Here is a 14,444-nt window from a genome sequence, read left to right as displayed (position 1 = left end):
TTCCTGAGTAGAGGTGGTTCCTGTAGCTCCCTGCCAAGAATGTTGTAGTTTGTTGAGTTAGACCTGGTTCCTGAGTAGAGGTGGTTCCTGTAGCTCCCTGCCAAGAACATTGTAGTTTGTTTAGTTAGACCTGGTTCCTGAGTAGAGGTGGTTCCTGTAGCTCCATGACAAGAACGTTGTTGTTTGTTGAGTTAAACATGGTTTCTGAGTAGAGGTGGTTCCTGTAGCTCCCTGCCAAGAACATTGTAGTTTGTTGAGTTAGACCTGGTTCCTGTAGCTCCATGACAAGAACGTTGTAGTTTGTTTAGTTAGACCTGGTTCCTGAGTAGAGGTGGTTCCTGTAGCTCCCTGCCAAGAACATTGTAGTTTGTTGAGTTAGACCTGGTTCCTGTAGCTCCCTTACAAGAACATTGTAGTTTGTTGAGTTAGACCTGTTTCCTGAGTAGAGGTGGTTCCTGTAGCTCCCTGCCAAGAATGTTGTAGTTTGTTGAGTTAGACCTGGTTCCTGAGTAGAGGTGGTTCCTGTAGCTCCCTGCCAAGAACGTTGTAGTTTGTTGAGTTAGACCTGGTTCCTGAGTAGAGGTGGTTCCTGTAGCTCCCTGACAAAAATGTTGTGGTTTGTTGAGTTAGACCTGGTTCCTGAGTAGATGTGGTTCCTGTAGCTCCCTTACAAGAACGTTGTTGTTTGTTGAGTTAGACCTGGTTCCTGAGTAGATGTGGTTCCTGTAGCTCCCTTACAAGAACGTTGTTGTTTGTTGAGTTAGACCTGGTTCCTGAGTAGAGGTGGTTCTTGTAGCTCCCTGACAAGAACATTGTAGTTTCTTGAGTTAAACCTGGTTCCTGAGTAGACCTGGTTCTTGCGGCTCTCTGACAGGAACGTTGTGGTTTGTTGAGTTAAACCTGGTTCCTGAGTAGACCCGGTTCCTGCAGCTCCCTGACACCAGCGTTGTGGTCTGATGAGATAAACCTGGTTCCTGCAGCTGCTTGTCAGGAACGGTGAGGAATGTTCTGCTGTCGGCGTCTGGTTTAACTGCTGAAGAAATTCTTGAGTTATGAGCCGCTCACATTTTGAGGGATGAAAATGTATATCGTAATAAATTGTTAATGTCGGCCGCCAGTTGCTGTCAGTCTGTGATGCAGAGTGACACCCAATCTAATCCCCTCCAGAAGGAGCTCAGCAGACTGCAGCACACAGGCCCTTTAATAAGCCACCATCATGTCACTTTCTATAAAAAGGACCTTTCATTGGCTCGGTAGGTACAGAGTCGGTTCTCCAGCTCCACTCGGGATCTAGCATTGCTGTTTTACACGTCCGGTACCGCCGGGTTCAGCAGCAGCATGTGCTCGGTGATGATCGGTGAGACATGTGCGGTTCTGGTGGAGAGGTGAGGGGTCGCACTGGTTTTAATGTTCTAGTCTGGAGTGGAGAGAACGTGGATACAAACACATACAAAGAGAAGTGTTTCTTTTTATTATTATTATTATGATGATGATGATGATGATGATGAATAATTAAGCTGCTCCAGGCGCGCGCGTGTTGGTGAGGTTTAATGGGCGGGGCTCAGATGATTTGAAGGTGCGGTTCTGGTGGAGGGGTGAGGGGTCGCACTGGTTTTAATGTTCTAGTCCGGAGTGGAGAGAACGTGGATGAGCTATACAAACACATACAAAGAGACGTGTTTCTTTTTATTATTATGATGATGATGATGATTAATTAAGCTGCTCCAGGCGCGCGCGAGTTGGCGAGGTTTAGTGGGCGGGGCTCAGATGATGCGGTTGTCCTGACGACCAATAAGAGCGCGTCAGGCTGGGCAGGGGCAGCAGTGCGATGCGCGGCGGGGTGGGGAGCGGAGAGGAGCGGAGAGGAGGACCGGAGAGGAGGACCGGAGCTCCGGAGAGGGACGGATGGTGGAATAAAAGCCAGCAGCGCCCGCCTGTCGCCTTTTTTTTCCCCCGCTCGGTTTCGCGGCGCGTCTCTCTTCCTCCGCGGAGATGTCGGGGGGACGCGGGCCGGGATGGCGGCAGCTGCACGCCGCGTTTTTCAGGCTCCTCTGTCTTATTCCCACAGGCTTCCCCGTCCGGAGCGTGGACATGCAGCGACCCACCGACAACATCACCATCCGCCAGGGCGACACGGCCGTCATCCGGTAAGCTGCGGGTCCCGAACTTCCGCGCCGCGCCGCGAATCCACAACTTTTACTCACAGCGGAATAACCGGGAATAACGACGCCCGGAGCCGCGCCGACGTCCCCGCAGGAGGAAAAGTCAGAAAGAAGCAGAAAAACCCCGTAACGCGGGAACTGCGACATTTTCACTGGAGAGGGACACGCGCAGCTTACACACACAAACGCACACACACACACACACACACACACAGTTACACGCACAGACACTTACACAAACACACACACAGTTACACACACAGACACTTACACAAACACACACACACACAGTTACACACACGCACTTACACACACAGTTACAGGCATGCACACACAGTTTTACACACACACACACACACAGTTACACGCACAGACACTTACACAAACACACACACACGCACACTAACGCACACACACACACACACAGTTACACACACAGACACTTACACAAACACACACACACACAGTTACACACACAGACACTTACACAAACACACACACACACAGTTACACACACGCACTTACACACACAGTTACAGGCATGCACACACAGTTTTACACACACACACACACACACAGGAGCTGTTAACAGACTATTGTTATTGAATGACATGTGTTCATGTTTTTATGAACGTATTTATCATTTTGATTGATTGACGGGTCACATGTTTGCTGATGCTGGTGACAATATGCGCGCCGCCCGTCATTTAATAGATTTCGGCAACATCACCTCCTCATCTGTGTTTCTTCCTCTTTTTAAAGATCCATGTAGCTCCTGATCTGTCTGGTTTGTGGAAAAGCTGATTATGGGCACACACACACACGCACACACACTGTTTTGCAAAGCCAGGCTTTTCTCAGTTTACCCGCCACACTTTAGTCTGTGTATATGTGGGTATATGTGGTGTTGTTGTAGTGTGTGTGTGTCTGTATACGTGGTGTTGTGTTGTGTGTGTACGTGTGTGTGTATACATGGTGGTGTGTGTATTTGTGTTTGTATACATGGTGGTTTTGTGTGTGTGTGTGTGTGTGTGTGTGTGTACGTGTTGTTTTGTGTGGTGTGTGTGTATATACATGTTGGTTTTGTGTGTGTGTATATATACATGCTGTGTGTGTGTATACATGGTGGTGTTGTGTGTGTGTGTGTGTGTGTGTGTGTGTATACATGGTGGTGTGTGTATTTGTGTTTGTATACATGGTGGTTTTGTGTGTGTGTGTGTGTGTGTGTGTATATATACATGGTGGTGTTGTGTGTGTGTGTGTGTGTGTGTGTGTATATATACATGGTGGTGTTGTGTGTGTGTGTGTGTGTGTGTGGTGTGTGTGTGTGTGTATATATACATGGTGGTGTTGTGTGTGTGTGTGTGTGTGTGTGTGTATATATACATGGTTGTTTTGTGTGTGTGTGTGTGTGTGTGTGTGTGTGTATATATACATGGTGGTGTTGTGTGTGTGTGTGTGTATATATACATGGTGGTGTTGTGTGTGTGTGTGTGTGTGTGTGTGTGTGTGTATACATGGTGGTGTGTGTATTTGTGTTTGTATACATGGTTGTTTTGTGTGTGTGTGTGTATATACATGGTGGTGTTGTGTGTGCGCGTGTGTGTATACACGCTCCCCGCGGGTGACGAGTGTGTAGTGACCCCTGGTTTGTATGCACGTGTGATAGATGAGTGGAGGCTGTAGGCGCGGCAGGAGAAGATCCAGGAGGTTCCCCGAGGGCCTCTGGGAGCCGCCAGCGGAGGATGTCTGGTTCTGTAAGCAGGTTCTGCTCTCCTGCCGGGGGAACGGTTGGTTGGCAGCTGGCGGAGATGCGGTGGCTGGCCGCCGATTCAGACGCCCTCGGCCACGGCCCGCCGCAGCAAGGGCTCGGTCGAGCTCCACTCCGAGCACGCTGTTCCCCGTAATAACCAAATCCCACAATCTACCATCTCCTCCAAAACTATTCCGGATCTTCATATCGTGTCCGTCCGGACCTTTATCGGTTGACGCCGGCGTGTCGCCACAGGATGAATGGCCCCGTGCGCTGCCCTATTGATTTACTGTCCCGGCCCTTGTTAGTAACGAGGGAACCCAGGTGACCTCTCAGCCCGGCGAGTTCCTCAGCAGGTTCTCCAGGCGGAGGACCGGAAACCCAGCAAATCTTCTGGCCTCTTTAGCTTTTTACTTCGCAGGTAAATATGCCGACGATCCGCTCGTCAATCACGGTTCCTCGCGCCTCCAGGCAGACGGGGCCGGCGGTTGTTCCGCTGCCGGAGCGTTCTAGCGTTCTGAACGTCTGTCGAAGGTCCCCCGGTCCACGAATGCCTCTTGGATCCAGTTTAACGCATGAGAACCTTCACTTTGATGAAATATGGATGAGGGCGTGTCCGTGTGGCGCTGTATGGTGAGACCGCCGCGTTCTTCTGGAATTCTTCCAATAGTCCAGGCCGTGCGTCTGGAATGATGGTTATCGACCGGAGTCGCCGCTGGCCGCGCCGGTTTCTGGTGGGCGGGGAGAAGGTTCTCTCGCCGCGCCGGTTTCTAGCTGGGCGGGGAGAAGGTTCTCTCCGCCGGCTGCCATTTTTAATTGCTTTGGTACGCGAGGCGGGGCTGCGGGGCTCGTTCGCTAAAGCGTTAATGGCGCGCGGCGCTCCGGTGGCCCGGCGCCGGTCGTCCATCAGCCCCGGCACGCTCCCTCCGTCCTGCTGCAGGCGCCGTCTCCACCTCCCAACGCAAACAGCAATTATAGTTTGTTCGAGGGGTGAATATACGGGTCCTAATGATGGATGCTGGAGCTTCGGGAGGAGAAGTGAGCCTGAACGAGCGATTTCGCCCCGCCCCGCCCCGGCACGTTCTAGAAGAACTCACGATGAAAACAAACATGTTGTTCCTGCCGTTCTGCACGCTAATTAATTTTTTTTTGATGTAAACGTTTCACATGATGACTTTATGCAGAAGATGGTGGTCCTCGCGGTGGTGTAGATGTGTGTTTTGGGCTGATGCCTATTTTGAGGATTTCATACTTGGCTGATTGAAAGTGAAGTTACTGTAATTGTGAGGCACGGCACACGGTGACACGGTGAAACGTGTCCTCTGACTTTAACCATCACCCTGAGTGAGCAGTGGGACCATGACAGGCGCCCGGGGAGCAGTGTGTGGGGACGGGACCTCAGTGGCACCTTGCCGGTTCGGGGTTCGAACCTGGCAACCTTCTGATTTACGGGGCCGCTTCCTTAACCGCCAGGCCACCACTGCCCCATACTTCAGGAAATGTGGAAAGTGTCCGGCGGTTCCGTCTGCATCCTCTGATCGCGGCTCGGTACCCTGTAACAGGATCTCTGAGTGGTAACGTCCACCCTCAGGGTTCCACTGGTAAAAATGGCAGTTGGTTCCGTTTCGGTTGGATTGGCCCGAGCACCGGGAGGCCGGGATCGAGTTGGACGTCCTCCAGCTGAGACGGCAGTGTAGCAGGCGTGGGACGCTTTGTGAAAGTGAAGTCACTTGTGAAACACAGCTGCACAGCACACGGTGCACACAGTGAAATTTGTCCTCTGCATTTAAACATCACCCTTGGCGAGCAGTGGGCGGCCATGACAGGCGCCCGGGGAGCAGCGTGTGGGGACGGTGACTTTGCTCAGTGCAAATAAGGGTCAGGATTCGAACCGGCAACCTTCTGTTTACGGGGCCGCTTCTTTAACCGCTAGACCACCGCTGCCACCACTGCCCCCCCCGTTTCCGGTGACACGGGCTTGCAGATTAAAGTGAAGTGATTGTCACATGTGATACACAGCAGCACAGCACACGATGCACACAGTGAAATTTGTCCTCTGCATTTAACCCATCACCCTGAGTGAGCAGTGGGCACCATGACAGGCGCCCGGGGAGCAGTGTGTGGGGACGGTGCTTTGCTCAGTGGCACCTCAGTGGCACCTTGGCGGATCGGGAATCGAACCGCCAACCTTCTGATTACGGGGCCGCTTCCTTAACCACTAGGCCACCACTGCCCCAGATGTGAGGGGTCCTCCGGTGAACTGGCATCGAGTCGCATGGACAGGTCATTGTTCCCTCGTTTTCGCGTGGCGGCTCGGCCCGGAGGATCCGTCCCGTTGTTCGGCCGGCGTGACGTTATCGCGCCGGAGGCCTTGCGTGGAGCTCGGGGACGTCGCGTGGCGCCGCTTGATAAAACCGCCTCTTCTCAGCACGTCGGGACGAGCAGAACTGCTTTCTTTGTGTCGTCCTTTTTTTTTTTAATGACGCGCGGTGCAGTACCGCGTGGAGATAAAGAACCGGAACCCGAGGCGTCAGAACACCGCGGCACCTTTTTAATACGCGAGCCGGTAAGGTGCCGTAAGTCGGAGATTAGAAGGTGTCTGTGTTGGGCTGAGATGCGGCGGAACCGAACGCCGTTCTAATGACGCTTCAGTAACTAATTGCATCTTTGGCAGCTCGGTAAAGTGTGACGGCAGGCGGCACGTCTGCGAGAAGAACCCCATTAGAAGCGAAACCGCGGCCTTTCCACGTCCAGACAAGTGCGCGTTTGGTGATCACGGCGTTAATTAGCCGCGGCGCCGCGGTGACCTTTCGATACGTGTAACGGTGCCCACGCACGCCCTGATTGGCCGCCGCAGGGTCCGGAGCCAGATGTGCGCGGGATCAAAGCCACGTTCGCCCCGATCCCGGCTTCTCCTCCCGGGTCTCCCGGTTTGTGGACACGAGCGCTGTCATTAACGCAGCGGTGGCACCGAGTGGTGGCTGATGGGACGCCGGTGGGAGTGGATCAATGTTGCTACTGGATAAAGACAGGGAGAGAGAGAGAGAGCGGGCGTGTGTGTGCGTGTGGGTGAGTTTTCACATATGATGGGCTTCAGCGTTACCGTGGGAACGTCCACTGGAGGTCCTGTCCTTCTTCTGAACCCCCTAATCAGTCAGCATGTAGGTCACAGCAGTCTTCTCCACGAGGAGGACACTTTTTTTTATATTCTCTGTGCAATATTCACTCCACGTTCCATACGTCTGGCAACAAAAATTATATATAAATATGCAAATGAGTTGCCATTTACAAAACATTTATATGCAAAAAGTAGCGTGTGTGTGTGTGTGTTGGCACTTAAGTAGACTTTCCTTCGGAAAGGTGCCAATCCCGCCCTCCAGCAGTGAAACTTGACATCGTCCCGCTTGTCTGGTTCGCCGCTGCGAAGATGAAGATGATCCGTGCGGCCGACAGCAGGACGACGCCGTTCCCGCCGGGATGATTGGCGTTCTTCAGAAGTGAGAAGGTTCTGGCGGGGCCCAACTCCGCCGGCCGGACTCCGGTTAAATATCATTTCTGGCGGTTCCTCGCCACCCCGGGACCGTTTTTATCGCCGCGGCCTTCTCCGACGGGCCGGTGACCTGATTCGGAGCGGGAGAACCGGGACACGCAGCATTAGGGCTGCGGCCGCATAATCCCCTGCGAGGCCATTCCGGGCGCCGAGCTGGATTTTCAAATCAATTTCATTCCGGCTCCAAATAAATAAATAAAAAGCTGCAGCCGGGCGGCTGACCGACTTCGGTCCGGTAGCAGAGACGGCGCCACAGTGGTTTTTACTGCCGGAATGTCGCGGGTCTTCCAAGTTTGACTGGTCGGGGGACATTTTTCCAAAACCGACCGCATGCTTCCGTTACCGGCGGTGTACAAACAGCGTTCGGTGGTGAGCGGGGAACGGGAGCAAAATTCCTCTTGCATGATGGGAATGGTCGGTTTAGAATCGTGTAATTACACTGACCACTAGAGGCAGCGTTCGTTTTTTACATTTACAGCATTTATCAGACGCCCTTAACCAAAGTGACTTACAGGGACCGTCCCCCCCCTGGAGACACTCAGGGTTAAGTGTCTTGCTCAGGGACACGATGGTAGTAAGTGGGGTTTGAACCTGGGTCTTCTGGTTCACAGGCGAGCGTGTTACCCGCTAGGCTACTACCACCCTTTTTAGTCCCTGATGCGCCGAGTGAAATTAATGAGGACCTGATTGAGGAACCGTGTTTCCCCGCAGCACCGATGCTTCGTCTTAATCGAGGGTGGTGGCGAGGCCGCGCCCGTCTGTTTTCGGTCAAACAAACTTCACACAAACGTCTTCTGGCCTCCCAGGAGCTCCACCGTTGATCGATCTGGGGAATGACGGCATGAGCGGCAGAACCTCCACCGTCCGGTTCTGCCTCAGTGGTCCCATCCCAGATGAGTGGGAGTCAGCGGACGGGCCGGCGTCATCGTGGCGGAGTCGGCCTGATGGGGAAACACGTTCTGCTCTGATTCTGACTTCATATTTATCGATTTTTCTGGTCTCCTAAATTGGCTGCGCTTGGCTGTCGGGTCGGCCGTGATGTGCGTTGGACACGTCCATGGAACCGGCTGAAGGTTCGTTAAAACCTCAACTCCCATCAGAATCTGAGTCTGCTCGGCGTCCTCGTCTGGTTCCTGCAGGAGCATCACGAGCACGTTCTCCTCCAAAATCCTGCTCTAAATGCCCGTTGTGGCGATCGTGATCGTCCCACGTCCTTCTACCCAATTAAAGTCCACTCAGCTCCGCCCCCCCAACAGCTGTACAGCTGTAGCGCAGGGGATCCGACGGCCCCGCCCTTCTCAGGGAACACGGCACGGATTTGGGTCAAGAAGTGGGTTGCCCTGATTTCCCTGCTGATGAGGCTTCCTCGCTGCAGGGAGTTCTGCAGATGTTCCTGGGCACCTACTGTCCTGGCCAGGGCGTGCGATTTTTGAGATGTTGCCAGGACCACACTTGCTCGGCATTGGGAGAAGACACTGAACCAGACAACGGGAATCTAAATTATTTCAAAGGCGATTGACGGTGGATTGACCTGCATGGAAGATGACCCTCTCCTCATCCCGCCATCTTCTCACAATCGCCCCTCCAACGCTGCATTTCACTTCCTGCTTCTGTTGAAGCAGGAAGCTTCTGTTTTACATCTTCTCATTTACGCCGGTTAAACAAAAGAGCGTAAATGAGAAGTAAAGGTGAAGTTGTTCAACATTCGCTCTATTTGACCCCGAGTAATTGCAGCGTTCCGCGTTTCTTTCAGTCGAACCCCAGACTAATCGGCGCGCGCGGTTCCGAGGCGGGTTCTAAAGGGCCGAGCGAGGCGCCTATTGTCCCGTGTTTTTCACGCCTCCCCGGCGCTCTTACTGCGGGGTTAAACGGATTCTAAACCCCTATGGTTATCCCATCAGCTGTGACCGAATTCTCCCCGAAGGACCTGCGCGGCGCCGCCAATCGAGTTGTAGGTGGGGGAGACTCCGGGGGAACCACCGGGAGGTTCTCTCCGCCCCGCCACGTTCTCCGTCCAGGCCCCTCATTTCCCCGTCTCTCAGATCAGATTCTGAATGGGGCTCCGCCACGCTCGCGCCAGGCCTCCGGTAACGCTGATGAAAATGATGCGATTAGCGGCACTTTAATTTTCATCTCCGCGTTTGGCCGGGATTAGTCGGGGCCGCGGGATTGGCCGAGACGGCTGATTTTTCCTTTTATGGTGCCTGTTCCGGCGGTCAGATTATCTCTAATCTCAGGCTCTCTGCCTTTACCTCGGGAGAGGGTCAGATGTGCAGATTTAGCGGCTCTTCGCGGGCCGGGCTGCTTGGCTCTGATTGGTCAGATGTAATTAGCGGTGGAAAGCCGGGCGGCTGCGGTGGAAAAGGGCCGTTTTTTAAATAAAAAGCCGCGCCGGGGCGCCATTTGTAGCTTTCTGGGCCGCAGACTGTAATGAGACGTAGAAACGGGGTCAGAGACACGTTCAGAGAGAACATTAATTTGCATAACTGTTTATTCGTGGAACAGAGGACGCGTTCCGTCGGGCTAGAACGTGCAGCGGCGTGGTTGCGATAACGATCGGAGCGCATCACGGTTCCGTCCGGCGGGATCGGAGGGTGGAACCCGGTCTGGTGTGTGGAAAGAAAAAGTGAAGTGATTGTCACTTGCGACAGCAGCACAGCACACGGTGACGCGGTGAAATGTGTCCTCTGCATTTGAACCATCACCCTTGGTGAGCAGTGGGCGGCCATGACGGGCGCCCGGGGAGCAGCGCGTGGGGACGGTGCTTTGCTCGGTGGCACCTCGGCGGATCGGGATTCCAACCTGATTACGGGGCCGCTTCCTTAACCGCTAGGCCACCGTGGAGGTGCTGCGGCGTTGCCGCGGCCGCCCTCCATCGCTCGTTCCCTGTTTTCCCAGGTTAAACGGGTGCTTTGCGCCGGTGTCCCACCGGCGGCTGTAAATGCGGCGCCGCGCGTGGAGATGCGGGAGCAGCAGCCCTGCGGCTCCTTCATAAACGGAGAGTTAAAGGTCACCCGGCGCCCGGTTTATCGGTAATGTGAGGCTTTCGTGCTTCATTGGTCACATCTGGCCGCGACGGCGCGGTGAGGACGCCGGCTCGGGTTCTGTAGACGCGTAGAGAAAGTACCGAGTATAATTAGCACTTAAATAGTCCCGTGTCGCGGTGCAGACGGCGGAGAGGAACCCTCGTCTCTCCTCCTGCGGCGGCGCTAATTCACGGTTGTCCACGTCCCCGACGCCCACGCCTCGGACGAAGGCCGCGGGCAGGGCGGCCATGTTTAAACCCCGCCACCGGCTGACGGCTGCGGCTTTCGGAGGCGTGTGGGGCGGGGCGTAACTCCTCCCTCCACGTCACCGCCAGCGAACCCCAAAAACAACTAGAATGGTTCCGGCGAATTATGCTTGGAGCTCGGCTGAGTCTTTAATTTGCCGGAACGTGGAAATTGATCCGGCCTTCATCATTATTCTGTGTGTGCGCGTGGTACAAAAATGTGCCAATTATGATGCGTCACGCTGCGGGCGCGGCACTGAGGTGTTGCATCTGATCGGCCGTGAGAGGAGGAATCCTGGCGCTCATCGTCCTCGCCGTCTCCCCTGGAGCCGTCAGGGCCGCCGGGAAGAAGAAGCCGTTCCTGTCTCCCGCGGCGGGAGCGGCACCCCGGTGGCGCGACGTGATGACAAATCCGTGAAGGGATCATAGCGCCGGAACTCTGAGCGAAAGCGTACGGGAAGGCGCTGGGGGGGCGTGGTCTGCACGTTTGTTCGCACCAGAGCTCGTTTCTGGAAGGTCACGTGACAGGAATGGGGACATCCTGGGACATCCGGCCAGGTTTCGGTGTTTATTCCCTTCAACTGACAACCAGTCAGAGGAGTTAAACCCATGAATATGGACGATTACTTGAATCGCTTTGATAAATATGTGGTGGGCGGGGTTTGTCGGGTATGTAGTCGCTTGCGTAGGAGCCTGCGGAATCGTCCTTGGGTTCACGCTGTTCGCCGGTTCCATGAAACGAAGACATGGCTGCCAACGCTGCTGTTCACATATAGTAATGAGGTCGTGACCCCGTCGGCTTAGCCGGCAGCCGCGGCGGGGATCCAGTCGGCGTTTGTCTCGTATTTATAGATCCACGTCCGGCTGAACCACGGGCCGGTGGACGGCTCCTGATTCGCTCCGCTAATGAAATGCCTTCAATGGCGGCCATCTTGCTGATGGACCGAGCCGACTGTGTGTGTGTGTGGAGGGCCGGAGTTTGGCCGATCGTGGAGGATTATCATCATCATCATCATCTTCAATTTAAGACCCCTGCGGACCCTCCATCTTCCAGAAGCTGGACGTGGTGGGACGCTGCCGGGCTACAGAGCCGCTCTCCTGCGGAAAGCGCTGAAGCAGCAGTCGGGACGCATTACGGCAGCCGTTTAATTTCAAAGCCAGACTGAAGGATCTGACGGAGGAGTCTCCATCCTTCTCTCTCCAGGGCCTGCAGATGATTTCAGGCCTTTATTCTTGAAGGAGACTCTTTATTTTTATCAGCTTTTTGAAAGAAAAGAAAAATCCTCTTTATGATGAGCCGCAGATGACAGGGCTAACAGAGCAGCGAGGAAAGACCCAGAAACATCTGCAGACGCATTCCTCACATCAACACAAACAGACTGAATCATGGGACGTGGAAGCGCGTGGAGCTGCAGGTTCTTACTTTACAGCTGAGATGCAGAATCTGAAATCCACACGGACATGATCAGATATCAAACGATGACCAGGGCATCAGGGCTTTAATGCAAGAATTAACACGTTTATTTCGGGGCGTTATTATTATTATTATTCCATCATTGAACTGGATTTCTTTTTAGTATTAACTTTATTTATGGGCGGGTGATTGGTGAATTTGGTGGTTCATCTTCTGCCTGAAGAGCCCCTTTATGAAAGAGAATATAATTATTATATCTGAGCTGAGGCCTGACGCGTCCTTTCTCAACGCGTGGAAGATGCATGAAAAACATCGTTTAGCAAATTGCCTGATGAAACGCTGCAGGCGTCTAGACGACTTTCAGCATGAATGCGCCGTGATTGGTGCAGTGATGGGCGTGGCCGCGTGCCGCTTTCTTTTCAAGATTCGTATTTTTGGGGAACATTGAGTGTTTATCGCGAGTTCCCGAGAGCAGAGGAACTCTGCAGAGATCCAGACATACTGCTTACAGTACACTGGCATCTAGCAACATGCAGAACGTGTGGGTGTGTGTTCGTGTGTGCACGTGTGTTTTGTGCATGTGTGTGTTTGTGTGTGTGCATGCGTGTTCGTTCATGTGCATGTGTGTGCATGCGTGTTCGTTCATGTGCGTGTGTGTGTTGCGTGTGTGCATGTGTGTTTGTGTGTATGTGTTCGTGCGTGTGTGTATTCATGTGCGCGTGTGTGTGTTCGTGTGTGTGCATGCGTGTTCGTGCGTGTGTGTGTGCCTGTGTGTGTGTTCTCCTGCTCTTGATGCAGATTTATAGTCATCTGTTCCACTTTCACTCTCTGATCTTGGTGTTTTTGTGCCTCTAATTATTCGGGGGGACGTCTCGATTTTGCGTCTCGGGGACATTCAGCCCCTCGTTTTGATGCGATTCCCTCCAGAGCAGACGGCGTTCCGCTGGGAGTGTGTTTCAGACCCTCTTCTCGTCCTCCACGCCGTCACCGCCGTCACCCTCCAGTCGAATGCAGGATTTTTGACCCCCGTGTGGAGTTGTGTGTGTTTTGCTTTGAAAACGTCTTTATAATCTGGTTATTGCGTAATTGCGGTCGCGTGGTGCAGCTGCTGTTTGTGTGAAGTGGTCTCGGCCGGCTGAGTGGCGTGGAGTACCGGCGGTGGCGGTGGAGGAAGATGGACTGCTGCTGGATCGGTTTGTTTTGGGGTCTGCAGTTTGGGGACCCTGCGGACCCGGACGCGTTATTAACTGCTGGAATTTGTGCAGGTGCGGCGCGGCGGCGGTCTCGGCGCGGCGTGGGTGACGCCGTGATTTAAGGGGCTCCGGCGTGGAGTTTATTGGCCGCTAATTGCACGTTGGCTCTTCTGTTTAAATCATTGTCGGTGGAAATAGATCAGAGGGGTCTGCAGCGGGACAATATAAAACCCATTACGAGTGGCCTGGATTCGTCCTGCTGTTTAATTAGAACCCGCGGCCGGAACCCGGTGGATGTCTGAACAGATGATGAGGGGAGGGTCCCCAGACTTGGTCCCCACGCAGGTCCCCCGTCACCCCACAGCGGCTGACCGAGAGGCGAAGGACGTGAAGGTGAAGAGTCGCGGCGAGATTACCACCAAAAATCCGTCGTAATTACACCGAAATCCCCCGAAACGCCTCATTTACAAACTCATCCACTGCAGAACGTTACAGCCGAAGAACCGAGCTGCGGTTCCTGCTGCATCTTTACCAGATCAGAGGAGGTTCGTGACCACGGCCTGATGGCGGAATATGTTCATGTAGGTTTTTACATAAAAATCTGAATCTGTCCTTCAGAGAAGATGCGCCATCTTCTCACCCCAGCCCCCCTGGTTCCTCCTGGGCCCCCCCGAAACACCCTGGTTCCTGACGTGTGGAAAAGTGACTCCATGAAGTATCGGTGTTTGTGGGTGGAATGTTTACATCAACAGAATTCCGTCTCTAATTTCCTTCCCCGTGCCGCCATTATTCATAGTGCGGTTTTTAAAGGGATTCATTTTGCATGTGTGTGCAGAACCCAGACTCCTGGTTCTCTCTCTCACACACACACACACACACACACACACACACACACGCGTCTCACTCTTTATCATTCAGAATGTTTGTGATGATCTGATTATTTATTCGGGTATTTAATTGCGGTTCTAAATTCTACTTCTTTCACCGGAGCACCTGGGAGATTCCGGGTTTTATTTGCTCGTAAAACTGTTCTTGTCCGTATCCTGCAGTAATGATGCGTTTTTATTAGGACGTTGTGTGTTGCATGTCTGTCGTGATGGT

The 14,444-nt window shown here is 53.5% G+C and overlaps 1 protein-coding gene across 1 annotated transcript in view; it reads left to right on the top strand.

Moving 5' to 3' along the window:
- The first annotated feature begins 1,833 nt into the window (after positions 1-1,833).
- LOC114802503 (limbic system-associated membrane protein-like) overlaps positions 1,834-14,444 on the top strand; it is a 70,171-nt gene continuing 57,560 nt past the window's right edge. Inside the window, exon 1 of the mRNA XM_029001471.1 lies at positions 1,834-2,147. Within this exon, the coding sequence (XP_028857304.1) occupies positions 1,993-2,147 (155 nt within the window). The 5' untranslated portion in view covers positions 1,834-1,992. The remainder of the gene's footprint in view (positions 2,148-14,444) is intronic.

Source organism: Denticeps clupeoides, chromosome 13 (assembly GCF_900700375.1).
Source record: "Denticeps clupeoides chromosome 13, fDenClu1.1, whole genome shotgun sequence".
NCBI classification, from domain to species: Eukaryota; Metazoa; Chordata; class Actinopteri; order Clupeiformes; family Denticipitidae; genus Denticeps; species Denticeps clupeoides.
Note: the sequence above shows the minus strand (reverse complement) of the source record. Positions and strands in the feature narration are given on the sequence as shown.